Source organism: Hemiscyllium ocellatum, chromosome 23 (assembly GCF_020745735.1).
Source record: "Hemiscyllium ocellatum isolate sHemOce1 chromosome 23, sHemOce1.pat.X.cur, whole genome shotgun sequence".
Classification (NCBI taxonomy): domain Eukaryota; kingdom Metazoa; phylum Chordata; class Chondrichthyes; order Orectolobiformes; family Hemiscylliidae; genus Hemiscyllium; species Hemiscyllium ocellatum.
The window spans coordinates 16,734,045-16,761,815 of NC_083423.1; the positions used below are offsets into that span (position 1 = coordinate 16,734,045).

At 42.1% G+C, this 27,771-nt stretch overlaps 1 protein-coding gene across 1 annotated transcript in view; it reads left to right on the forward strand.

The window, feature by feature from the left end:
- Positions 1 to 27,771, forward strand: part of LOC132826571 (collagen alpha-1(VII) chain-like) — a 248,660-nt gene that overhangs the window by 217,911 nt on the left and 2,978 nt on the right. The window contains exon 68 of the mRNA XM_060842528.1: positions 3,915 to 3,992. Coding sequence (XP_060698511.1) covers positions 3,915 to 3,992 — 78 coding nt within the window. The remainder of the gene's footprint in view (positions 1 to 3,914; positions 3,993 to 27,771) is intronic.

The following is a 27,771-nucleotide window of genomic DNA, read 5'->3' on the forward strand; positions in this document are numbered from 1 at the left end:
AAATTCTGTATCCTCTCCCCATTTCTAGGGGTTCTTCATCAGTAGGTCAGCATCATAATTTTAACCCTATTAAGTTTAAATGTGAGTACTGAAACTTGGACATAGGCATTACTTAAAAATCCACTCCAGTTTTAGGATCTTGAATTTCCTGATGGTAATCTTCAGAAAATCAAACTTTTCCAATCTCACCTGATATTTCTTGTAAACCTAAACTAGTGCATAATTGACCAACAAAATCAAAATTTCTCAAACAACTCAGCAGGGATGACAGAGGGAAAAAGAGTTAGTGTTTTGGGTCCAAAGACCTTTCTTCAGAACTGATTGTAGCCCACAGACTGCTTCAACCTCTTTCCTAAATTCGACATACAAGACTGCCCATCCAGACTCATTATTTCTGCCTCTTCCTGCCCCACAGAATTCCTCTCTCCCGAACACTATCCACATTTTTCCCCCTTTTGTAATTGCTTCCCACTTTACAGCCTCAATCCTTCTTACGCTTTATGTCAGTTTCGGAATTTCCATGGGTTCCAGCCACCTCCTGCAATGTCTTTACATGTCCATCCCCCATCAGGGCAATCTCAGGTCCTTCCGCTTCTTCCTGGAAAACAGGCCTTAGCCATCCCCACCTACCACCACCATCCTCTACCTGGCTAAGCTCATCCTCACTTTGAACAACTTCTCCTTTAGCTCCTCCCACTTTCTTCAAGTCAAAGAGGTGGCAATGTGTATCTGCATGGACTCCACTTATGCCTGTTTCTTTATGAGGTACTTGGAACATTCCTTGATCAGTCCTACTTCACTCTTTCTCCAGTATGTGATCAGTGGTGTTTCTCTCTCTTGTCTGGAATTGAAAAAGTTTCTCAATTTTGCTTCAGCTGATCCATCTCTGACACCTCCCTTCTTTTCCTTGACATCCTTGTTTCCATTTCTGGAGATAGGCTGGCCACTAATATCCATTTCAAGCCAATGACTGCCACAGTTACCTCAACTATGCATCCTCACAGAATAAGCCCTCCGTCAAGAATGGAGGTGGGGAGGGGTCAGAAGGGGACTGGGAGATAAATATGAGGGTGGGGTGGGGGTGTGGGTGAGGGGAAGATGGTAGGTAGATGAAGATGGGGCGTGATGGTGATAGGTCGGAGGACAGGGTGGAGTGTATAGGTGGGAAGGAAGATGGACAGATAGGACAATTCAAGAAGGTGGTGCTGAGTTAGGGGGATGGATCTGAGATGAGGTGGGGAGAGGGGAGATGAGGAAACTGGTGAAGTCGACTTTGATGCCATGTGGTTGGAGGGTCCCATGGCGGACGTGAGGCGTTTTTCCTCCAAGCGACCGGTGGCTTGGATTTGGTGGTGGAGGAGGCCAAGGGCATGCCTGGAGGAAGAATGCCTCGTCCTCCACTTTGGGACCCTCCAAACACACAGCATTAATGTCAACTTCACTAGTTTCCTCATCTCCCCTCCCCCCACCTCATCCCAGATTCAAGCGTCTAACTCAGCACCACCCTCTTGAGCTGTCCTACCTGTCCACCTCCTTCCCACCTATTCACTTCACCCTCCCCTCCGATCCATCACCATCAGTCCAGCTGAAGCTACCTAATGCCTTCCCAGTTACCTCATCCTCACCCCCAACACACCTGCACCCCCACCCCCACCCTCACCTTCTGATTAAGCTCCCAGCTGCCTTCCCCCGACTACCTCTTCCCCCACATTCCCGGTGAAGGGCTTATGCCTGAAATGTCGATTCCCCTGCTCCTCAGATGCTGCCTGATCTGCTGTGCTTTTCCAGTGCCACACGTTTTGACTCTGATCTCCAGAATCAGCAGTCCTCACTTTCTCCGATGTGTCCTCGTATCCTGCTTCCTGTAAAGACTCTCTGCCTTTCTCCTAGTTCTTCCATCTCTGTTGTATCTGTTCCAAAGATACCAACTTCAACAAGTGGTTCTCCGAAGTATCCACCTTCTTTCTTAATTCCCAACCACCATGATTAGCAGGAGCCTTCAGCCGTGTCCAACCCATCTCTCCACTTGAGTCCTTCCCTTCCCTCCCATAACAGCAATACCAACCCATCATCATCCAAATCCAAAGGAGCATAAGCCACCATTTCACCAGCTCCAACAGAAAGCTACCACATATTCCCCTTCCGTCCCTTGTCAGTCTTTCACTAAGGTCATTCCCTCTGGGACACCATGGTCCACTCCTCCTCAACTCCCTCCAACTCTCCACACCCCATGGAACCCTCCCATGCAATCGCAGAAGATGTAACACCTGTCTGTTTACTTCCTCTTTCCCTACTATCCAAGGCCCCAGACACACCTTTGAGGTGAAGCAATGATTTACCTGCACTTTACTCAATCTAGTCGACTGTACTTGCTCACAATATGGTCACATCTACACTGGGGAGACAAAGCAGAGACTGGGTGACCACTTTGCAGAACATCTCCGTTCTGACCCTGAGCTACCAGTTGCCTCTCTGGACCCAAAATGTTAACTCTGTTTCTCTTTCCACAGCTGCTGCTGAGTTAGATTAGATTACTTAGTGTGGAAACAGGCCCTTCAGCCCAACAAGTCCACACCGACCCACCGAAGCGCAACCCTCCCATACCCCTACATTTACCCCTTACCTAACACTAGGGGCAATTTAGCATGGCCAATTCACCTAACCCGCACATCTTTGTGACTGTGGGAGGAAACCGGAGCACCCGGAGGAAACCCACGCAGACACGGGGAGAACGTGCAAACTCCACACAGTCAGTCACCTGAGGTGGGAATTGAACCCAGGTCTCTGGCGCTGTGAGGCAGCAGTGCTAACCACTGTGCCACCGTGCCGCCCAGTTGTTCCAACGATTTCTGTTTTTGTTTCAGATTTACAGCATCCCCAGTTTTTGGGGTTTTTTTTTGTTTTGTGCATAATTGATGAAACTGGAAAATGTAGTTTGAGAGCTGGACATCAAGTTTAACAAAGCTAAGGTATAGAATTCTGATCAGCAGTCTTCCCAATGTAGAACCATCTTATTATTTTGAAAATATAAAATTTTATAAATGAGTAAAACTTGTAAGACAAGTAAAAAAAGTGAAACATTTACAAAAGTATGGCAAGGTTTGATGGACCTCTTCCCAATGCATTTTTGTGAATGACTATTAATAACTAATAGTCCCACTTATTTAAATATATGAAAGGTCTTTTCACGCCTCCTATTGATCTTCTTGTACTTCAGAAGGAATGGAAGATGGAATGTCAGAATATGATTATGAAAACACAGAAAGCTGTGTGGGAGGTTGGTAAAGAATGATTGATGTATAAGTAGGTTCACACAGCTTAATCACTTAAAGTTTCTACAATTCAAATAGATTTCATTTTTAAACAAAAATACACCAATTGAAACAGCCGAGTGTATGTAATTTGAGCTGAGACGTGGAAAGACTTTGGGACGATGTAAGATTCTGAATATGTTAAAGATCTTTTGAAATGTTGAGCAAGATATTCAAACTTTAATTAACCATTTTTTTGCTAGTGCCTAAGGATTCATTGTTATTCCATTTTCTAATAAGAAAATTTCTTATCCTAGCTGGACACTATAGAATTAGCCTCTCTTTCTGAGAAAGAAAAAAAAGTGAATATGAGCTCTTGACTACCTTCCAAGGAATTCACATCCTACTGAAAATCTATGTAGATACAAGAGGAGATCAGGATCATTCTCTGGTTTATGTTGTCCATGGTTGAATAGCCTGCTCATATTCAGTCTATTGTTACTTATGAAGACTATCCACCATTGGTGAAGAAGTATAAAAAAACTGATGGTATTCATGGGACTATATTGTAGACCATATCAACATCTTCAGAAAAGAATTGAAAATATACAACATACTTAAATATTTAATCATTAATGGTTGAAGTCTTCCTTTTCTTTATAGGGTGAAACAGGGAAGAGGGGGAGAACACGTCGTGGAATGAGAGGATCCCCAGGAATTTCTGGAGCCAAAGGAGATCAGGTTAGTAAACACCTTGTAGATGCATTACCAATGACATGGCTTTCACAGCATTCAATGCATCAGTTGTGACCAAGTAAAAATGAGTACATCTCGTTCACCAATCACTGCTCTTATCATCAGTGGTGACTGCCATTTCAAGAATAAATGACAAAAATTAACTCAAAAATGCCTTATTCCAACCCAACAGAACAAAGGCACACCATCTAGCAGAGCAAAAGTATGCAATTGCGAATAATTCTGAACAGCAAGAACAATAAGAATCTCAAAAAGATGAAATTCCAATAATATCTCAAGATAGAAATGCATGTTGTCAACTACCTCCATGGAGCAGTACTTGGATAAGCTTCCAAGAGAAGTAAGGATATAAAAATAGATTAGGACTGCGATGGTAGCTGTAGGATCTTCCATATTCAGCAGCAAAGGATTCAGTGACACCACAAGCAAGTAAGCTAGCCAAATCCTGATGGAAACACTTACAAAATAACTAGTGGGTGGTGAGGAAACTGACACAAGAAAATAACCTACTAGCCTTTAACCATACCACCTTGTAGCAGCCATGTCAGTCCAGAATGGCTTGGCAGAAGTAACAATTAAACAGTGTTTGTGAAAAAAGTCTTCCAATGTTAATTAGATAATTAGATTAGATTAGATTAGATTAGATTACTTACAGTGTGGAAACAGGCCCTTCGGCCCAACAAGTCCACACCGACCCACCGAAGCGCAACCCATCCATACCCCTACATTTACCCCTTACCTAACACTACGGGCAATTTAGCATGGCCAATTCACCTGACCCGCACATCTTTGGACTGTGGGAGGAAACCGGAGCACCCGGAGGAAACCCACGCAGACACGGGGAGAACGTGCAAACTCCACACAGTCAGTCGCCTGAGTCGGGCGATGTACTATATGACATTATCATTATGCCAAGTGGGACGAACAAAGGCATGTTTAACATTCTAAAAATGGGCATCAATGCAATTCAGTGATTCAACAACAGAACTTATACCAGAATTTATACCTCATGGCCCAGCACATCTTTCACTCCTTAATCACCAATAAATTGAGATCAGTTTTACTCCAATAAAACATGTTGAAGGACTCGTCACAAACTTGCCCTTAGAATGGCTGAATGCATAGGACAACAAAGGTCCTCACATTATGTTCGTGAAGATCTGTGCAGGGCACACACAGCTGCGCCTTGAGTCAAGTTATTCTACTACAAATATGGTTTTAACATCTCCCTGACATAAGGTGGAATATGGTCTAGTATGTCCTATTTACAATGACAGAATAAATCTAACTCAGTAAATTACTGTCCAGTCAGCTCCCCTGAATCATCCTTAAATGAAGGATAGAGTCATAAACAGCACCATCAAATGGTCTCTAAAGAATTAATTTTCATTGCAATTCCAGCACTTAGGTAATGTGACTTCAACAGAAGGTTCAGAAAAAAGTATAAACATTGTTACATCCTGTTGAGAAATGGGAATCAGCACCCTTTTTTTAACCATTATTTAGTCAGTTACAACAAATATCTCTATTTTCTTTTTGCCCTGCAGTTATCACACTTTGATTAAAATGTAGTTTGCTATAAAACAAATTATCAAGGTTTTGTTGATTGAAAGAAAGAAGAATTTTAGAATCTACTAATCCCAAGGAAAAAATAGTAAAAACATGGCATCAAATATATCCACAAATACAGGTAATAAGTTCTGAATGGGAGAGTTTCTTGAGCATCTAGATCGAGAATAAAGATCATGCAGTTTAAGAGTTCTTGAAGTTCAAAGTTTGGCAGAAGATTTGTAGCTCGGGTGCTTGTTGTTGTGATTCTGTTCGCCGAGCTGGGAGTTTGTGTTGCAAATGTTTCGTCCCCTTTCTAGGTGACATCCTCAGTGCTTGGGACCCTCCTGTGAAGCGCTTCTGTGATGTTTCCTCCGGCATTTATAGTGCCTTGTCTCTGCCGCTTCCAGTTGTCAGTTCTTGTTGTCCGCTCAGTGGCCGGTATATTGGGTCCAGGTCGATGTGTTTGTTGATAGAATCTGTGGATGAGTGCCTCTAGGAATTCCCTGGCTGTTCTCTGTTTAGCTCGCCCTATAATAGTAGTGTTGTCCCAGTCGAATTCATGTTGCTTGTCATCTGCGTGTGTGGCTACTAAGGATAGCTGGTCGTGTTGTTTTGTGGCTAGTTGGTGTTCATGGATGTGGATCGTTAGCTGTCTTCCTGTTTGTCCTATGTAGTGTTTTGTGCAGTCCTTGCATGGGATTTTGTACACTAAATTGGTTTTGCTCATGCTGGGTATCGGGTCCTTCGTTCTGGTGAGTTGTTGTCTGAGAGTGGCTGCTGGTTTGTGTGCTGTTATGAGTCCTAGTGATCGCAGCAGTCAGGCTGTCAGTTTGGAAATGCTCCTGATGTATGGTAGTGTGGCTAGTCCTTTGGGTTGCGGCATGTCTTCGTTCCGTTGTCTTTCCCTTAGGCATCTGTTGATGAAATTGCGTGGGTATCCGTTTTTGGTGAATACCTTGTATAGGTATTCTTCTTCCTCTTTTTGCAGTTCTGGTGTACTGCAGTGTGTTGTGGCCCTTTTGAATAGTGTCCTGATGCAACTTCGTTTGTGTGTTTTGGGGTGGTTGCTTTCATAGTTCAGGACTTGATCTGTGTGTGTGGCTTTCCTGTATACCTTTGTGGTGAATTCTCCGTTCAGTGTTCTCTGTACCATCACGTCTAGGAATGGGAGCTGGTTGTCCTTTTCTTCCTCTCTCGTGAATCGGATTCCTGTGAGTGTGGCGTTGATGATCCGGTGCGTGTTCTCTATTTCTGTGTTTTTAATGATTACAAAGGTGTCGTCCACATATCTGACCCAGAGTTTGGGTTGTATTTGCGGTAAGACTGTTTGTTCTAACCTTTGCATTACTGCTTCTGCTATGAGTCCAGAGATCGGTGAGCCCATGGGTGTTCCATTGATTTGTTCGCATATCTGTTTGTTGAATGTGAAGTGTGTTGTGAGGCACAGGTCCAGTAGTTTAAGTATGCCGTCTTTGTTAATAGGTTCAACGTCCTGTTGTCTGTCCTGTGTGTCCAGCAGGTTCGATATTGTTTCTCTGGCTAGGGTTTTGTCGATAGAGGTGAACAGTGCCGTTACATCGAATGAGACCATGGTTTCTTCCTTGTCTATGTGTATATTTCTGATGATGTCCAAGAATTCTTGTGTTGATTGATCTTCATGAACATAATGTGAGGACCTTTGTTGTCCTGTGCATTCAGCCATTCTAAGAGCAAGTTTGTGACGAGTCCTTCAACATGTTTTATTGGAGTAAAACTGATCTCAATTTATTGGTGATTAAGGAGTGAAAGATGTGCTGGGTCATGAGGTATAAATTCTGGTATAAGTTCTGTTGTTGAATCACTGAATTGCATTGATGCCCATTTTTAGAATGTTAAATATGCCTTTGTTTGTCCCACTTGGAATGAAACGTTTGCAACACAAACTCCCAGCTCGGCGAACAGAACCACAACAGTTCTTGAAGTGTTATGAATTGAGACCATAATGATTTGCTAAATGTCTCAGCATGGTTTTTGCTATTCATCATAAGCGGAGTTGAAATTTCCATCTCAAAACCATTGCAACAAACATAATACTAGGTCCTCTGCAATGGTGACTTTTCTCTTCTACATTTGTTCAAAGATTGTGGGTGTTACCAGCAAGGCCAACATTAGTTGTCCATCAGGAGTTCATGGCAAAGAACAACTGCCACTCCTCCATACGAATAAGGCATCTGGAGTAAAAACACCTTTGCAGATACTGTTCATGCAGAAAAAAATTGAGAAACAAAATCTTAAGTTTGTCATGCCCATCATAGATGTGACCAAATTCATATCAACTCCCTTGTCCTCATCTACCATCCCACCAGCATCCACAACCATAGGATCATTAGCTGTCATTTCTGCCACCTCCAGCAGGATGCCACCACCAGACATATATTTCCCTCCTCCCCCTTGTCAGCCTTCCGCAGGAACATCCTGGTCCACTTCTTCTTCACTCCCAAACTATCCCCACACAATCGCAGAAGGTGTAACACCTGCCCATTTACTTCCTCCCTCCTCACGATCCAAGGCCCAAACACATCTTCCAGGTGACGCAGTGTTTTACCTGCACTTCACTCAATCTGATCTACTGTATTTGCTGCTCTACACTGGGGAAATGAAGTGCAGACTGGGTGATTGCTTTGCAGATCTGTTAAAAAAAACTCCTGAGCTTCCAGTTTCCTGCCACTTCAACACCTCACTGTGTTCCCCTGCCAACATTTCTGTCTCAGTTTTGCTGCAGTGCTCCAACAAAACTCAGCCCGTGCTGGAAGAACAGCCTCCTCATTTTCTACTTGGGAACTCTGCAGCCTTCAGGATGTAATATGGAGTTCAACAATTTTAGGCCTTGCACATGGGCTATTACCACATACAACCCATTGTCAACTACTAATAGTCCCATTAGCATCTATTCATTCCCCCAGACTGACTTTTAGCCTCTCCTTTGTCTATGCAACTGTTTTTCTCTCTCTTTGGACTCTATCTTCACCTATTGTTTACTCTATCTTCTCCCCTACCCCATCTTCAGCATAAATATCAACTTTTTCCTAACTACTATCATTTCTGAAGAAGGATCATACAGTCATAGAAATGTACAGTGTGGAAACAGACCCTTCGATCCAGCTTATCCATGCTTAATTAATCTACTCCCAATTGCCAGCATTTGGTAATAGCCCTCTTAAACTCTTCCTATTCATATATCCATCCAGACGCCTTTTAAATGTTGTAGTTGTACCAGACTCCACCACCTCCTCTGGTAGTTCATTCCATACACGCAGCGTCCTCTACATGAAAATGTTGCCCCTTTCATCCCTTTTAAAACTCTCCCCTCTCACTTTAAACTTATGCCATTTACTTTTGGACCCTGCTACCCTGGAGGAAAGATCTTAACTATTCATCCTATCCTTGCCCCTCATGATTTTATAAACTTCAATAAGGTCACCCCTTCGTCTCTGATGCTTCAGGGAAAATAGCCCCAGCTTATTCAGCCCCTCTCTTGAGCTCAAATCCTCCAACCCTGGTCACTTCCGTGTTAATCCATTTTGAACCCTTTCAAGTTTCACAACATCTTTGCTATAGCAGGGGGACCAGAATTGAACACAGAATTCCAAAAGTGGCCTAACCAATGTCCTGTGCAACTGCAGCATGACTTTCCAACTCCTGTACTCAATGTACTGACCAAGTGTACCAAATGCTTTCTTCACCACTCTGTCTACCTACAACTCTGCCTTCAAGGAACTATGAACCTGCACCCCAAGGTCTCTTTGTTTGGCAACACTCCAGAGGACCTTACCATTAAGTATATAAGTCCTGCCCTGGTTTGGCCTACCAAAGTGCAGCATCTCACATTTATCTAAATTAAACTCCTTCTACTAATCCTTGGTCTATTTGCCCATCTGATCAAGGTCCCTTTGTACTCTAAGGTAACCTTTTTCACTGTCCACTATACCAATTTTGGTGTCATCTGCAAAATTACTAACCATACCTCCTACATTCACATCCAAATCATTTATATGAATGTCAAAAACCACCGATCATTGTGGCACATTGCTGGTCACATGCCTCCAATGTGAAAAGCAACCTTCCAGCACCTACCTCTGTCTTCTACCTTCGAGCCAATTTTGTATCCAAATGGCTCGCTCTCCCTGTATTCCATGTGATCTAATCTTGCTGACCAGTCCACCATCCAGGCCACTGACCCGAAATATTAACTCTGATTTCTCTCCACAGATGCTGCCAGACCTGCTGAGATTCTCCAGCAATTTCTGTTTCAGTTTTTGTTTCATTTCACCTTAGATGTGTGACAAAAACATCAAAGAATTATGATTGTTGAATCAAGGTCCAAGCTATTCATAGCACAGCTTTAATTATTCTCTTTACCCATCTTTATTTTTTTTCTCCTTTTTTCTGATGTGTTTGTTCTCAGTCTCTCACTCAGTGCTAATAGACAGTTAGTTTTAAACTTCTTTTATCCTGAGTATCATCGCATTACACTCAATCCTGTGCTCACATTAAATGGCCTATACAGCAACCAGTATTTGTATGTTGCTGAATTCACAGCAATAACTCACATCTGTTTGATAATAGAGATATCAGAAGGATGTGGGAAGTAGAAGACGATAAAAAGGAGATAAAAGCACAGTCAGCTAGGATAGTGTTATGGAGTTATTGAAACCAAGAGCTAAGTGGCAGCACTGTGGAGATGTTGAAGGACAAAGTTCAAGAGGACAATGATGGTCAAAGTTCAAGGGATAATGATGCTGCAGTATAGATAAGGGAGAACAGGAAGCAAATTGGTGATGCAGGACTGGAAGGTTCAAGCATGGACATACAGCTGGAGGATATTGCAGAATATGAAGATGTGAATGCATCAGAAGCAAATATAGTTTTGTAAGAATAGAGATGATGCACATGTGCAATTAGCAGCAGGAACCATGCCTAAAATTTCACCTTACCATTCAGCATTGATGTTAACTGTAACCCCCTTTCATTTTCCATGTCAGGATCAGCTGCCTCAGCACAGATTAAGGATTGAAATGAGGACCTCATTCCAGACTCTTGACTCTGTTACAGAATGCACTTACTGCTAGAATCAAAAGTGATGTCAACTTGATTATCTTTAATAATAGATCACGTAGAAAGGTTTACAGCTCTTGTTGTTGTATGATTAATAACAGATTGATAACTAAGTGTCATTAGCATTGCAATGAGGATTGAGCACTAAGTACTAGCAAAAGGGACACTGCTTTGTTCCAATACTTTCCAATCCGACTGTTGTAAAATATATCTATATTTATAATGGCAATGAGCCATGTGGCTTAAAGTATAGTGATCTACATGACAAATTGTTAATATATAGCATTTTCAGAGTTTTCATGGTGTGTAATAAATAGAGCAGGAAATCAATCTGTTGAATGCCTCAGGCAAAAAAATCTTTCAGCATCACCAAAAGTTCATATTTTCAAATTCCTATTTACTTTTAATTAAACATTAAGGGTAATGCAAGAACACTGAAGGTGAAGAGAGAGTGAGTGAGCTAAATTAAAATAGAGTTGGAAGGGAACAATGAACCCTTGTCTCTTTAATTATATCCAGAACTGCTCTTATGCACTTTTGCCATATAATAACCACCACTAGCAAATCACTCAAGCTTTTCAGTTGATTAATTTACATACAAAGCCCTTTGAGGGCAATGCAGATCAATGAGGGAGAGGTGAGGGGGGTCTAAATCAAAATGGAGTTGGAAGGGAAAATAAAAGCACTCCAGTGCTCACCTCTCCCTAAAAGTGAATATCGCATGCTACTTTTTCAGGGATGCTTGGGCATGAACATAACCATAGATGAGGGCAAGAACCTTTCCCTGAAATACAATGTCCAGTGAGAATCACCTGCTCACAATTAACTCTGGAGTTGTTTGCTTTAAACTTAAAGGGACCTGACACTGGATGCCATATCCATTCCAGATGTTGATGGACCAATTTCCTTATCGAACCACAGCAAGTACAGGTAGTCCTTCTATAACGCAACAGATGCATTCTTGGACAATCCGGCATCATAGAAAAATCCCACTTTAGACACAGTACTTAATGTTGGTCATGTAATCGCATTACAGCCAACCCACGTTTTAAAAGTTTGCGTTTTAGAAACAGTGTCCCCAATCCATCAATTGCATTACAGCGAATTTGCATTAATGAAATGAGCATTTTAGCAGAACGAGCTGTATTAGAGGTCCACAATTCACAAAGGAGATGTTTGTAATTAGGCACTGACTGAAGCCTCAGACTAGGACAAGGATGTCATTACCAGTGGCTGTCCATGACTCTAGCCAGAGAGAAAAAAGTGGAGCAGACACTTGGCTAAGCTGTTACTTACTGCACATATACCACTTTCTGGATAATTTTGGGCTGTACAATTATAGAATGCTTATCATGAAAGTCAATGTTCGAATTTCTTGCAACCTTCACAAAATTCCTTCATTTTGCAGAGGTCCACTACACCACCTGCAAATGAGCCAACAGATAAACTGGAGGGTGGTATTCAGAACCACTGCCACCATTGCTCTGATGCACAATGTGTACACAACTGGGCAGAAATCGTATTATGAAAATCATGCTGCCACACTAAATGTGTTGAATAGAATACTAATGTCCTCTAGCGTGGAGCCTTAAAGGAAATCAGTAGTATATGTGTCAAGATTTGTTGCCTGAAGAGGAAGAAAAGGAAGAGAAGGAGAAAAAAAACAAAGATCTATGTTTATATGAAACCTTACACAACCACATTATGGCTCAAATTGGTTTTATTGGCAACAATGTATTTCCTTGGTGTCATCACTGTTGTAATATAGGAATTGCGACAAATAATTTTTGTATAGCAAGCATCAGTGCGATGATGACTTTGTTAACAATGTGTTTTTGTGATGTTGATTGAGAGGAAAATATCAGCCAAAGTGTTAGGGATAACGTTTCTGCTCTTTTAAATAATGCCAGGGATCATTTCCATTGAGCTCAGTTGGAAGACAGGGACTTGGTTTAATATTTCATATGAAAAATGGCATCTCTAAGAGTACAGAATTCCCTCAGTACTGTGCTGGAATGAAACATATCCCCTTTCTGTTTGGATTGTCCATGTTCAATTCATGTGATTATGCTGCTAGCCAATTCTGCACTTACTGACAGTCACACATCTTACCATCCCTCTGTTATTGACCATCACAATTGGCTAAAATGCTAGAATAAAGCTACTTGAAAACAAACATCCTGAATCAAATTTATAAATCAAGCAATGCAATATTCCATGCAAACAGTTATCTAATGACCCTTCTGTATTCACTTCATGCTTGTCTTCTTCTTGCTTTTGTCACAGCCCTGCATCAGCCCATCAATAACTAATGTTGAGTGGGAGACACTGCAGACGGCTTTAGAAGATTACCTTGGTTACATTTGGCCCTAGATGCCCTGATCTTGGCTTGGGTGACAACAGTCTGGACTAGCTGGCTGGCTGAAAGACAATATTAGCATAAAAATTATGAAGGAAAATTATAAACCCTCCTGCACTTTTACAACCAATCCGTATAAGATGGATCACTAAGAACAATAAACTTCATATTTCTAGCACATCCCAGTGATTGAGTGTTTAAAAAAAAGTACTTCATTTTAAAAGTTTATGTTTTATCTTCTACTTTGGGATTTTTCATCATTGTACCAAATGTTAATAATTTAAAACTGGTATCCGACTTTGTTTAGGTGTCCAGCCAATTCAGCCATCCAATTAGACTTTGCAATTCCTCCACTTCAATTTTGGAAGCTGCTGCATCTTTGTCTGAGGCTTTACTTTGACTAGTTGTAATGGGGCTAATATTTTTCAAATAAGATTGCTGATGCAAAGTCACACTTGATCCATTCTGCCCGATTTCCAATCCAATGTACCTAAAAGCACCAAAGACCTGAAATCCAATTATGAATTCTGCTTTAAGCCATTTATGACAATATTTTGAAATTAATTTTTCTCACCCCAAAAGAGAGTCATCTGTATGCATCATAAAGATGACTGAAAACTGTCTCCCACAATGCCAATAAAATATGACAGGATCTTCTTTCAAATAGAAAGAGACTAATTGCATTAAAAAAGATCTTATTAATGAATGCCAAACCATGAGATTCACATTTATTAAACTTCCAGAGTGTAGCGATTGGGACCAGGTGGACCTCATTGACTATGAGGTTCCTGATGGGGTTTTTAACCTGGGCCAATTAGGAAAGCCTTGGCTGACCAATATAACCAGGAGATTAGAATCTCCTCATTTGAGGACTGACTCCAAGCTGGCTGCCCATAGCCAGTGTACTATGCACAAGTAAACAAAGGGTGACCTGGTGATGGGACCCGACCTCTATGCAGTTATTTCACACAGCATCCCCAATGTGTCTCTTTTGGAGGGCAAAGAAACACTTCCTTTTTGAGCAGGTCTTACTGCAGAAATGCAGCTTGATATCAACTGATCTCTATTCCCAAGAGTTTATTCTTGAAAATGCCAAGAAAATCTGCAAAATTACTTTTTCTAATATAGATGAATCTTCTCTAATATCTTAGTTCCTCAATTTTTCTTCAAGATCAGAACCATTATCCTTGCTTAAGTCCTATCAGGAGACAATTTTCCCATGTATTTCCAGCTAAGAGGTAAGGCTAGTTGTCCCCTATCTGACACTTCCAGTTTTGTAATTCTTGCTGTTTAGCATCTTTAATTAATTTGTCATCTAATGTGTTCATGCCAACTAAGACTTCCTAATTGCATGGGCCTCTGCTCCTCATTTTATATATTCAACAATTTGTTATATTTTCCAGTGGCCTTTCCTCTTGTACTCTTAATAGTCATATTTCTTCCCCAACTAGCCCGTTCGGTAAATATTTGACTTTAGCACCTGTATTCATTGTTATTCTTTGGAACCGAAAGACCTTGTTTTAATCATCAGAACTGATCTGTCCTCCCTCAGACAAACTGCCTACTGTGACAGTCTAATCCTCATATCAGTGTTATATGTGGTCATGAGGAAAACCTGGTTTGTCATTACTTTCTGTCACTCTTTTAGAATCTATAAATTGGTAATCCATTCCAAGCAACCTGAGTAAAGTACCTGAACATTCTGGTTCCCATGCTGCATAATTATTATAAATCCATCTTTATCAACAACCTTTTTCAGGGCTCCACTCTGTTTAGGCCTGTCGCTTTTATAACAAAGCTGATCTCCCTTATTAAAAATTGGTTTCCAATGTCCTTGCACCATATTGTAAGCCTAACCCAATTCTTTGAGACTTTGACTTTACTAAAAGATTTTCTCCTTGTGTGCAATACATTCAACTGCTCAAAAATGCTAGAACTAATTGTAGTCCCTTCCCAAACTGAGATGATAAGTTAATACTAACTTACTTGTACCAAAATTAACCAATGGGAACTATATCCTGAATCATTTGCAGTGAATGCTTAGCATAGACAACCAGTAATTTAGTTTGGCTGACCAGCCAAAGTTTAATGAAGCATTTTGTCTATTACTGTCTGTATCCTTTCAAGCACCCTGAAGCTTAAAAAAAGGTGTTTTGCTTCCTTAGGCATAACTACTATCTTCATATTTGTACATATATCTCTAAATTCATCATGAGTAAATGCCCCTGTCCCCCTGCCATGTTGTCAGTGGTCAGAAGTCACGACTTCTACATTTCAGGATCCACAATAATTTCTTATCTTTATAATGTATTATTGCAAACTGACGAATTCTGGTTGGAAATCTACAACATGTTAAATAAAAATAGTTTTTCTTTACACTAAACCTTTAAATCCATAGCCACTGCCTTGTTGAAATCCCTCATGAGAGGCTGATTTACTATAGACCATGAGGACAACTTTAATATTTCTTACAAATCTCATATCCATCATTTATGTTTTCTATGACCCTATTGCATTCTTCATCCCTTATTCATGCACCCTTCACTAACATTCTTAGACTATTAGAAGATGGATGGACAAATTGCCAATGTAGATTTGAAACAATTAATCTTTTGTCTTCTGATCTCTTGTTCCCTGCTATCAACATTTCTTTAATTCCTTTAGTGGGAGGTTATGTTCTTTAAAGGAATACAAAATTCTCTAACATTCACATATTTTACAAATATAATAGCTTTGACATTTTCCATATCCACTTTCATCTTGTTTTCTTCATCCATAGCCTACTTAACAACAATGGTATTGCACTAGATATTATATCTTGGTGATAAAATGATTGACTCTGATTAAAGAATGACTGTTCTTTTTAAAGGTTTTAGTGTTGTATTATCCCCAAATGAGAAACTGGTGGAACTATCAAATTCCTTAATGTTGTTTCAAACCTTTATTATCAAGGAATTTAGATTACATTTCAGAGTCCCTTCCTTACACTGTAAGCATATATCCAGTGTCTAATATTGTACGATTGAAAGATTATGTCACCAACACATCATCATACAGTCATAGAGATGTATAGCATCACTTGGCTGAATCTTCTCATGACCAACACAATGTCTTTTCCTTGATCCAAATCACCATCCTCTCCTCTGAATCTTTGGTTTTGCACTTAATTTTGCATATTCTATTATATTATTTGCGGCAGTTTGTGGTGTAGTGCTATTTTGAGTCATACCCTGAAACATTAGTTGACTATATCCTAGGAATTTTAGTGTTCACTATAAGGCCCAAATTCTCTTCACTTCTCAAAATTATCAAAAACATTTCTGTCTACATTCCTTTGATTCAAGTTCTTCTTTTGTACTGTCACCTGCATCAAGATGGTCTTGTCACCCAGTTAACATTGCATTTTCCAATTTCTTTTGTATGGTTAATTGCCCCATTTGTACCATGAAAAATGTAAAATGAAAAAAAATTCTACACCTTTAAATCCTGTTGAAAAGGAATATTATCCAAAAAATTTTATTTAATGCTTCTAATATTGGTTCTACCAGTGTATATTTATCTGCAAGCTTATCTCCTATAAAAGTACTAGATAACTATCTAAACTCAACACTTTTGGCCTGTCTAATAATTTAAGTGCCAGCACAGATTGGGGAATTTCAGGTGGCAGATAAACTTCAAAACATAGAAGTGTAAAGTGATACACTTTGCTCCAAAGAACATGAAGAGACAGTGTAAGACAGAAGGTGCTATTCTAAAGGATGTGCAAAAGCAAAGACATCTGGGTATTTACATGCATATGTCATAAAAGGTGGCAGGACAGCCAGATAGAGCTATTAAAAATGTTTGAGTTTTCTAGATCTCATTAATAGGTACTTGGAATACCAGGTTATACTGAACCTGTGTAGGTCAGTGATTAGACCTCATTTGGAGTATTGTGTACAGCTCTGGGTATCACACTTAGGATGAGTGTGATTCCATTAGAGAGAGTGCAGAAGAGGTTTACGAGAATGGTTCCAGAGAGGGCAAACTTTAATTATGAGGATCATTTGGAGACGATTGAGACAGGTTTCCTTGGAGATGAGGAAACTGAGGGAAGATTTGAAAGAAATTTTGAGGGCTCTGAGCAGAAAAGATAGTGAGAAACTGTTTATACTCAAGAAAAGACTGAAGACCAGAGGGCACAGTTTTAAAGTACTTTCCAAAAGAAGTAAATGTGAGATCAGAAAAACTTTGAAACGTAAGTGGTAAGAGTTTTGAATGCATTAACTGGAAGTGTTGTGGAGGCAGGTTCAATTGAGGCAACTTTTGGATGACTTAAAGTTTATATAGGATACAGCAGGTGAATAGAGCTTTGAAGGAGTTGCCAATAGGCATAAAGCAAAGTTGTGAGTTTCAGCAAAATTGGGGTCAGCATCAGAACATATTACAGTTGGACATAGGTGATTATGATAATAAAATGATATGAGGTTGAAAACATATCTAACAAAGAAACAGGGCACAAAGGTGGGTTCCTTTGGTTAATTAATATTCCTCATTGGTAATTTCCTTCTGATATTATCAATAATCAAATAAAATATTATATTACTTCATTATTCCAAAGGAATTCCAACAGATAAAGGAGAAGCTGAATAATTGAAATGGCTCTCTTTTGCTTCTGTACTTTAATTTTCTCTCTGCTCTGTTCTATCCATTCTGCAGGTTCCATCCTATTATAAAAGTATTTAACTCGCACTACTCCTGCTGCTTCCATCTTCTATTTAGTAAGTTAAAGATATTATAATTAATTGCATTCAACATTTAACAGATGATACATCAGGCCTAAGCCCATTGCTCATCCTTACTATAACATAATCACACAAGTTAATGAAGTGGACTCAAAGATTCTTGCTCATCCAGTTATTCAGTTCCCCTGCTTTGCCATTCCCGAGCGAGTGCTTGTTATTTTATTTCCAAGTGAACAAGCCACACGGACAGGCAGTCTCAACACTTTACAGCAAAGAATGAATCATTGCACAGAGCAGCAGAACGCAGCCAATTAACGTCACATTCAACTTCAGTGCTACTTGATTGTGATGCGCAAATATTTAATTGATAGTTCAATAACGACCCCCTACCACCTACCCCCTTCAACTTTCAAAGAAACAGGAGAATACTTACTGGTTTTGTTAGTTTCATATATTCTAATTCTGGCCCATGACCAATTAAGTATATACTTTTGGCCACCCACTCGCTCTCAACGCGTGCAGATTTTTTATTTTTACATTTGCTAAAAATAGGAAACCAAAGGCCACATTGTGTTACCATTCACTCAGGTGTTGATGATGTCAATGCGCTGTACTAATCAGGCAACAAATTAAAATGCATCCCTCTATTCATGACCCATTTGAGCTGTGGCCCTTTTTAAGTAAGAACTGTTAAATGATATCATTTTGACTGGTGAAAGCTACATAAAAAATCTGAAAGTGTAGAAGAGGTAATATAACATGTGATGACTTGACCACTATACAACTTGGGTTCTAAGTGCCTATAAAACTGAGGAAGAATGACTGATGGGGCAGCATGGAGTTCTCAGTGGTTAGCACTGCTCCTCACAGCACCAGGGAGCTAGGTTTGTATTCCATCTTTGGGTGACTGTCTGTGTGGAGCTTGTACATTTTACATGTGTCTGCATGGGTTTTATCCAAGTGCTCCGGTTTCCTCCCAAAGATGTGCAGATCAGGCAAACTGGCTATGCTAAATTGTGCAAGGGATATGCAGGCTAGGTGAATTAGCCATGGGAAATGCAGGGTTACAGGAATAGAGTAGGGAGGTCGGTCTAGGTGGAATGCTCTTTAGAGGTTCAGCATAGACTTCATGGATCAAATGACCTGTTTTCACACAAGGGATTCTATGATTCCATGTATCCTACTGGAATATATGTGTTAACTGTCAGTGCTTTACATTCATATCAATGTTTTGTGGGGTGGAGGGGGAAGCAGGACAGGCTGTCCTGGGGTGGTCAAGAGGTGTCGGCAGACTGAGCCAGAAGGGATATGGGACAGACTGAGAGCAGGGAGGGGTGTAGGGGCAGGCTGTCTTAGTGGCCAAAAGGGAGGGATGGGTTGCTTGCTGAGGGGCTGTATTTTATGTACTTACGTGATTGGACTGTCTTACGCACTTGTCATTGTTACTGTTTTGTGGTGATTGAAACTGGGATTTGAGGTTTGTCCTCTTAGCTAAAAGCTGGTTGAACGGTAAGGTTTAGGGTCTGGCTTTGCTGCTCCTCCCCTTGTAAAATTACTGTTTCTATGTATGCAGCTGTTAATGTTAACTGTTTTTGTAAATTGTACTGTTAAATAAAAAAAACAGGAGATTTAGCATCTCCTCAGTTTAGGGCACTGACTCTGTGCTGGCTGCGCCAGTGTGCTACTGCTGCTGTTGTTTTTTTTGGAGGAAACCTGATTCCTGAACTGGTTGAATTATTTAGCCACTTTGTATTCTTTTTCAGGACTGATCTACACAATTAGTGTTTCAAGTGTAACTCAGTTCTCAATAGGGATCTGTTCACCAGCTGGATACAGCCTGTTACTTTTTTCTCTTCTCTTTGAGAAAAGGACTATATTGATTTTGTGGCTGGGCTTAGCGCTTGCACTCTATTTTAATGTTTTTCTCTTTTGGTGTTGGACTGAGCATTGTGACAAAATACATTTTTAATTTTTTAGGGTAGCACAGTGGCTCAGTGGTTAGTACTGCTGCCTCACAGCAGCAGGGACCCAGGTTCGATTCCCACCTCGGGCAACTGTCTGTGTGGAGTTTGCACGTTCTCCCCGTGTCTGCATGGGTTTCTTCTGGGTGCTCCGGATTCCTCCCACAGTCCAAAGATATGCAGGTTAGGTGAATTGGCCATGCTAAATTGTCCATAGTGTTAGGTGGATTAGTCAGGGTAAATGTAGCGGAATGCATCTGGGTTGGTTGCGTTTTGGAGGGTTGGTGTTGACTTGTTGGGCCGAAGGGCCTGTTTCCACACTGTAGGGAATCGAATATAATTTTTCCAGGTGAGCTGGCCCTTTTGTGGGTGACTAGGCCTGTGTAAAGACTGAACACCTGTGTGTGCTGGGAGGTGTATCACGGAGTGGACCAAACCCTGAATTAACTGCACCTTTACAATGTACTGTGTTCCTGTGATTGGGCCTGGTCCTTTGGATAGACCAGGCCTCTGAAGACTGAACACCTGTGTGGCATGAACTCTACCTTTAGGACTGGACCAAATCCTTGTGATTTAACCAGAAAATGTGTTGCTGGAAAAGCGCAGCAGGTCAGGCAGCATCCAAGGAACAGGAGAATCGACGTTTGGAAACGTCAATTCTCCTGTTCCTTGGATGCTGCCTGACCTGCTGCGCTTTTCCAGCAACACATTTTCAGTTCTAATCTCCAGCATCTGCAGCCCTCACTTTCTCCCTGTGATTTAACTGCAGCTTCACAATGTACTGTTCCTGAGTGTGGGCCTGGATCTTCCCTGGAAGGGCCAGGCATCTATGTGGACTGAACACACATGTGCTGAGAGGTGAGCATTTGCTACAGTGTGGACTCATTGTGTGTGATTACTTACAGTGTGGAAACAGGCCCTTCGGCCCAACAAGTCCACACTGACCCGCCGAAGCGCAACCCACCCATACCCCTACATTTACCCCTTACTCAACACTACGGGCAATTTAGCATGGCCAATTCACCTGACCCGCACATCTTTGGACTGTGGGAGGAAACTGGAGCACCCGGAGGAAACCTACGCAGACACGGGGAGAACGTGCAAACTCCACACAGTCAGTCGCTCAAGGCGGGAAGTGAACCCGGGTCTCTGGCACCGTGCCGCCCACTGTGCCAGAGTAGGCCAGTTAGTACGTAGGGTAGCTGGGGGCTAGGCAGTCGACAGCATGTTTGTCAGAAACCTGGTCAAGGGAGGGGCTGGCTGGGGGCTGGATGGTAGATGACTGGCCTGGTGGAGCCTGTCAGTATGCATGGTGGGCAGGGCCAGGCAACTGATAGCATCCTCACAGGAAAGCCAGTATGAGGCAGGCTGGTCAGTACTCAGGTATGCTGAGCCAAGCAGCCACCGACAGCCCGTAGGAAGGCTGACCAGAGGATGACCGGTCAGTACGCAGGGAGGCTGGGAGCCAGACAGCCAATGGCCTACGGACCAGCCAGAAGAAAGTCAGTACGTGGGCGGCTGGGTGCCAGAAGGCCGACCTCCTGACTGCAGAAAAGCAGGTCAGGGATGGTTGAGTTAGTACGCAGGGGTGACTGGGAGCTGGTGGTATCCATCTGTCTGTCTCAGGTGAAAATTTGCTGGGGAGGGTCAGTCAGTATGCCAGGCAGCTGGAGACCTGAAGGCCCAACAACCAGCTCCATAGGAAAGTGGCCCAAGGTAGTCCAGTCAATATGCAAGGCAACTGGGAGCTGGTGGTTTTGCTGCCCTTTGCCCTGTGTGTAGTGGTTTGAACTGCTTTCTGTTTAACTGTATTGTACTATTTAATAACGTGTGTATGTAACAAAATTTGGAGTCTCCTTCATTTAAGGGACTAACTGTGCTGGCTGGGCCACAGTGTGTTACTGTTGGTTTTGACTTTTTGGGAGAACTGGATTCCTAAACTGGTTAGTTTACAAAGCCAGTTTTGTTAACTGCTAGTCCTCTTTTGAGAACTGATTTCTAAACTGCCTGATCTACAGGTAGTGTTTTAGGTGTAAGTCAGTTCTCATTAGGGAACTGATTCTTTGGGAACAGGAAAATGCTGATGTTTGTGGCAGATCATAATCCTTGGGGGTGGGGGAAGTGTTTTCATTGTCCTTGATGTTTGGACTGAGCCCTTGTGAGAAGAAAATCTTTCCAGATGAGCTCTTCCTGGGGGTAGGCCTGGCCCTTTGTCAGTGGACTAGGCCTCTGTAAAGACTGAACACCTGTGTTCTGGGGGGTGGGCATTTGCTGTCTGCTGAGAGGTGGGCATGGACCAAACCCCTGTGAGTTAACTATACTTTTACAATGTACTATGTTCCTGTGAGTGGGCCTGGTCCTCTGTGCATATGCTAGACCTCTATGGAGACCTGTGTGCTGTGGAGTATGTATTTGCTGCCTTCAGGCATGGACACTGCCTTTGGTTGTGGACTCCATTCCTGACAATGGACTTTGCCTTCTGAAGAAAACAGTTAATGGTAATGGACTCCATCTACTAGAAAGGATTCTGCTTGTTGGTAATTGGCTCTGTCTTGTTGCTTCTTGGGTTTATCACCTGTACTGTCTGGTGTCCCTGGATCTGGCAGGCCTTAGAATGAGTTGGGAGGCTCATAACACATCCTGAAAGCTGTCACCCCAAGAGCCTCAGGGTGCATAGCCCATTCTGAGCACTGTCATCCCGAGAAGGGGTAATCAGGCTGTACTGTCCTGAAGGTAGCCAGAAGTGTTTTGCAGCAGCAGAGAGCCAGAAGATGGGTCAGGGCAGTCCAATCCATAAGGCTTGTGGGCTGCCCTGTGTACCATCATCCCAGGGAAGGGGATGACTGTCCTAGAGGTGGCTGGAAGGTGTCAAGGCAGTCCACAGGCCGAATGGCACATCAAGGTGCCACATAGTACGTAGGGGCAGACCAAAAGCTGGACGGTGGGTAGGCTGTCCTCAGAGCTGTCACCCCAGGTACCATGGCGGGCTGTCCTAGAGGTTGACAAAAAGCACGGGGGTGGTTAGGGAGGCCAGAAGGTGGGTAGGCCATCCTAATCACTGTTGTCCTGGAGGTGGGGGGGTCATTGGGGAAACAGGAATGGCTGTCCCAGATGTGGCCAGAAGGTGTCAGGGTGGACCAAGGGGCAGGCTGCCTTTTTGAGTGGCCAGAAGGTGGGAGGGATGGGGGGTGTTGCCAGGAGTATTTATGATATGTGCACTGTTTTATGGTCTGGTTTATCAACTGTGTGTTTACTGTCTCTTCCTTGATTGATGTAAGGTGGGATTTGAGGTTTATCCTCATTTCCCTCTGAACTGATTGTACAGCAGGGTTTGGAGTCTGGCTTTGCCCCTTGTAAATTGCTGCTTCTTGTATATAACTGTTGACATTAACTGTTTGTAATGTGTACTAGTTAATAAAATTTTTAAAAAACTGAGATCAAACCTCCTTAGTTGAGGGCTGACTGAACTGGCTGGCCATAGACTGCGTACTGTGCAGTAGTAAATAAAGGGTGACTTGGCAATGGGACCCAGCTTCCTTGTAGTCGTTTCCTTTTGAAAAGAGAGGCAGATAGGCTTAGCAAAGGAGTTCCAGCAATTTGGGTCTTAGAATTTAAGTACATGAAATAAAGAAATAAAATGCATCTGGATGGGTATATAGGGATATAAGCCAAGTGCTGGCAAATGTGGCTAGATTAATTTAGGATATCTGATTTGACATGGCAATTTGGACTGAAAGATTTGGTTTCATGCTGTATATCTATGACTTTGAGTACGAAATCTCATAAGTAGTACCCATGAGAGTGGTACAACTTGGAAAATTTTCTATGAGTTGAACAATTAAATTGAATCGTGATACTCAAATTGGAATCGATTAAAATTAAGGTTTGGTTAAGTGGTCATCCAGTTCCCATGGAGGTCAATTCTGGTACAGCTGTGTGGTTGCAGAATCTGTCTTTAACAAAATTCAGTCAAGACCCCCTAGTCTTAAAGCTGTGCAAGACCTCAGCCTGACTGAGAACATACACTGGAGAGCCATTTATAAATTAAGAGTACAACTTTGATTCAGGTCTCCTATGAGAAGCAGTTGGTGTAGTTACTGCTGTTGGTATTGAAATGCTCAGCCCCAAGTCTACTGGGGCAAAATTGGTTGAGAAAGATTCACCTTGATTGGCTTAACATTTTTCAATTATAAAATGGCTGCCTCAGTGAAGTCTTAGTAAAATACCCACAAGTTTTTCAAGAAGGGCTTGGGACTCTCAAAGGGGCCAAAACCACTTAAAGACCAAGATGTAATTCTGAGATTTTGCAAGGCCCATCTGGTACCATTTTGTCTTGAGAGCAAAAGTAGAGGCTGGAAAGTGAATGAACCATCGAACCACTGCAGTTTGCAGAATGGGCAGCACCATTCATATGGATATTGAAGCCTGACAGCTCAGTTTGCCTTTCTGGGGATTTCAAATAAACTGTAAACTGCTTCTCACAACTGGATAAATACCTGATCCCTCACATAGAGGTGTTGTACACAAAGTTGTCAGAGGGGGGGGTTGTCCTTTACGAAGCTGGACACAGGCCATGACTACCTGCAATTGCAAGTGGATAAAGAGTTCCAGATATTTGCTGCAATTAATAGCCATAAGGGTCTATATCAATATACAAGACTGCCATTTGGAGTGTCATCAGTCTGTGCTCTTTTCCAGCAGGCCATGAAGGACATCTTTATAAAGGCTATCCCAAGTTGCCATTTATCTGAATGATGTATTAATAATAGGGAAGACCAATACAGAGCATGAGGAGACCTTGCACATAGTGCTTAAACATTTCTCCCAGGCAGACATATGTCTTAGAAGGGAAAAATGTGTTCCAGATGCTCCGAGTGACAGACTTGGGTGACAGAGTCAACAAAAACCACATTATACCTGTTGGACGAGAAAGTGAGGACAGTCAAAGGAGCGCAGGCTCCCATGTTTATTTTGGAACTTGGGTCATCCCTTAGGTTAGTGAATTATTACAAAAAATTCATATGTAACCTGGCCTCCATCTTGGCACTCTTACATCCTGCTGTTGAAAAAGGGTCAGTCTTTGAAATGGTCACATAGTCATTTAGCGAAGTGGAAAAAGCAGCTATCATCTCAGGTGTTGGCCACTACATTCCAAAGTGAGCAGTAGTGCTGACATGTGATGACTTCCCATATGGTATTGGCATAATGTTGGCTCATTGGTGGCCCAACAGAGGAATACCCAATGGTATATGCTTCACGTACTCTGACGCTGAACACAAGTATGCTCCCGTAGTCATCTTTTTAGCTGTCATCTTTAATATGAAGAAGTTCCACCAGTACCTTTTTTTTAATGGATGAAAATTTGTCATAGTAACAGACCACAAACCCCTCCTGGGGTTACTGAAGGAAGACAAGGCAGTGTTGTTCATAGCTTCTGGTAGAATACAATGCTGAGCCCTAATTCTCAGCGTGTACAAATTAGAACACCCTCCAGGAAGCCAGGTGGCTAATGCGGATGCCTTGTGCTATCTCCTACTGGCAGATACTCCACTGGTGGTACCTCCCCAGACAGTTCATTTAGTTTTAAACTTTCTGGACACCCTTCTAGGTATCATAGACAACATCTGATTGTGGATTCAAAAAGATCCCATCCTAGTGAAACAAACAGCTTGTGGTAATGGAGGAAACAGAAAGACCATTGCAACCAGGATTGAAATCTTTTTGGACCTGGTGAGACCAAATCACTGTATAAGATGACATATTACCGTGGGGAGAACAGGTGATAGTCCAGAGTAAAGGTTGCTGACAGATACTGGCCAAACTCCTCCAAAATCATCCAGACATTGCAATGAAAATGGACACCCTGGGGGAAAACCAGTTGAGTGTCAGTAATTGCAGAGCGTCAGGCAGGGCATGTCCTGTGTGTGTGTGGGCTGCGGATGCTCTGCATGTGAAAATGCCCTGGGGGGTGTAGGCTAGAAATTCTTCATGTGAAGGAAAAAATATAACCGTCATAGAGATGTACAGCATGGAAACAGACCCTTCAGTCCAACTCGTCCATGCCGACCAGATATCCCAACCCAATCTAGTCCCACCTGTCAGCACCTGACCCATATCCCTCTAAACCTTTCCTATTCATATACCCATCCAAATGCCTCTTTAATGTTGCAATTGTACCAACCTCCACCACATCCTCTGGCAGCTCATTCCATACACGTACCACCCTCTGTGTGAAAAGGTTACCCCTTAGGCCTCTTTTATAGCTTTCCCCTCTCACCCTAACCCTATGCCCTGTAGTTCTGGATCCCCCGACCCCAGGGAAAAGACTTTGTCTATTTATCCTATCCATACCCCTCATAGTTTTGTAAACTTCTCAGCCTCCGACGCTCCAAGGAAAACAACCCCCGCCTGTTCAGCCTCTCCCTGTAGCTCAGATCGTCCAACCCTGGCAACATCCTTGTAAATCTTTTCTGAATCCTTTCAAGTTTCCGATAGGAAGGAGACCAGGATTGCATGCAATATTCCAACGGTGGCCTGACCAATGTCCTGTACAGCCGCAACATGACCTCCCAACTCCTATACTCAATACTCTGACCAATAAAGGAAAGCATACCAAACGCCTTCTTCACTATCCTATCTACCTGCGACTCCACTTTCAAGGAGCTATGAACCTGCACTCCAAGGTTTCTTTGTTCAGCAACACTCCCTAGGACCTTACCATTAAGTGTATAAGTCCTGCTAAGATTTGCTTTCCCAAAATGCAGCACCTCACATTTATCTGAATTAAACTCCATCTGCCACTTCTCAGCCCATTGGCCCATCTGGTCTAGATCCTGTTGTAATCTGAGGTAACTCTCTTTGCTGTCCACTACACCTCCAATTTTGATGTCATCTGCAAACTTACAAACTGTACCTCTTATGCTCGCATCCAAATCATTTATGTAAATGACAAAAAGTAGAGGGCCCAGCACTGATCCTTGTGGCACTCCACTTGTCACAGACCTCCAGTCTGAAAAACAACCCTCCATCACCACCCTCTGTCTTCTACCTTTGAGCCAGTTCTGTATCCAAATGGCTAGTTCTCCCTGTATTCCGTGAAATCTAACCATGCTAATCAGTGTCCCATGGGGAACCTTGTCGAACGCCTTACTGAAGTCCATATAGATCACATCCACAGCTCTGCCCTCATCAATCTTCTTTGTTACTTCTTCAAAAAGCTCAATCAAGTTTGTAGATTACAATTTCCTCAGTTGAGGACTGACAGCAAGCTGGCTGGCCAAAGCCAGTGTACTGTGCACTCGTAAATAAAAGGTGATTTGGTGACGGGATCTGACATCTGTGCAGTTATTTTAAATGTAGTAGCGAAAGGAAAATAGAGTGGGAACTGAGCAAGGGAAGGGAACAGGGTTTTTTGGATGGAATTTGATGCTGTACAACAATGTAAAATAGTGGTAGTGAATCTGTTTTACATCTTTCTCCGCTCTTGATTCTATTGAAGTCAATTAGAATAAAAATCCATAGATTTAAAATTACCTTCCAATTTGCTATCAATCATACACAATCGCATAAAGTCAAAATTTGTCCCTCTGTGCTTTATTAACCAGGAATCCACACACATGCCATCTTTAATTCTGGCCACTAGTCACGGTAACGTAGTGACTGCAATCATAATGTGTTATCCTTATCCGATTTAGTTGCAATATCTCCTTCAGTGTGAACAATGTTCCATAACTCCTGGACACAATCTGCAAATGGTTCCATTCCCATCTCTTCCAACCTTGCTAACAGATATATCACAATGGTTGCACTTTAATTGGCTCAGTTCCTGTTTGCCAAGATTCAATCCTCCCCTATTCCTCCTCCATAGCTGGCCTTGAGGTGACAATACCGATACAGAATCAGTGTTCACATGCATAGCTGTACATCTTGACCACTGACTTTAATTCCATGACTAGTACCATATTGTAAGACTCCATATCCAACGTATGGACAGTACAGAAATTTGTGCAACTCAGCATTTGCATAGCCAAAGCCTCTGAGAACATTCTTTGCTAGGAACAATGTGCTGTAGATTT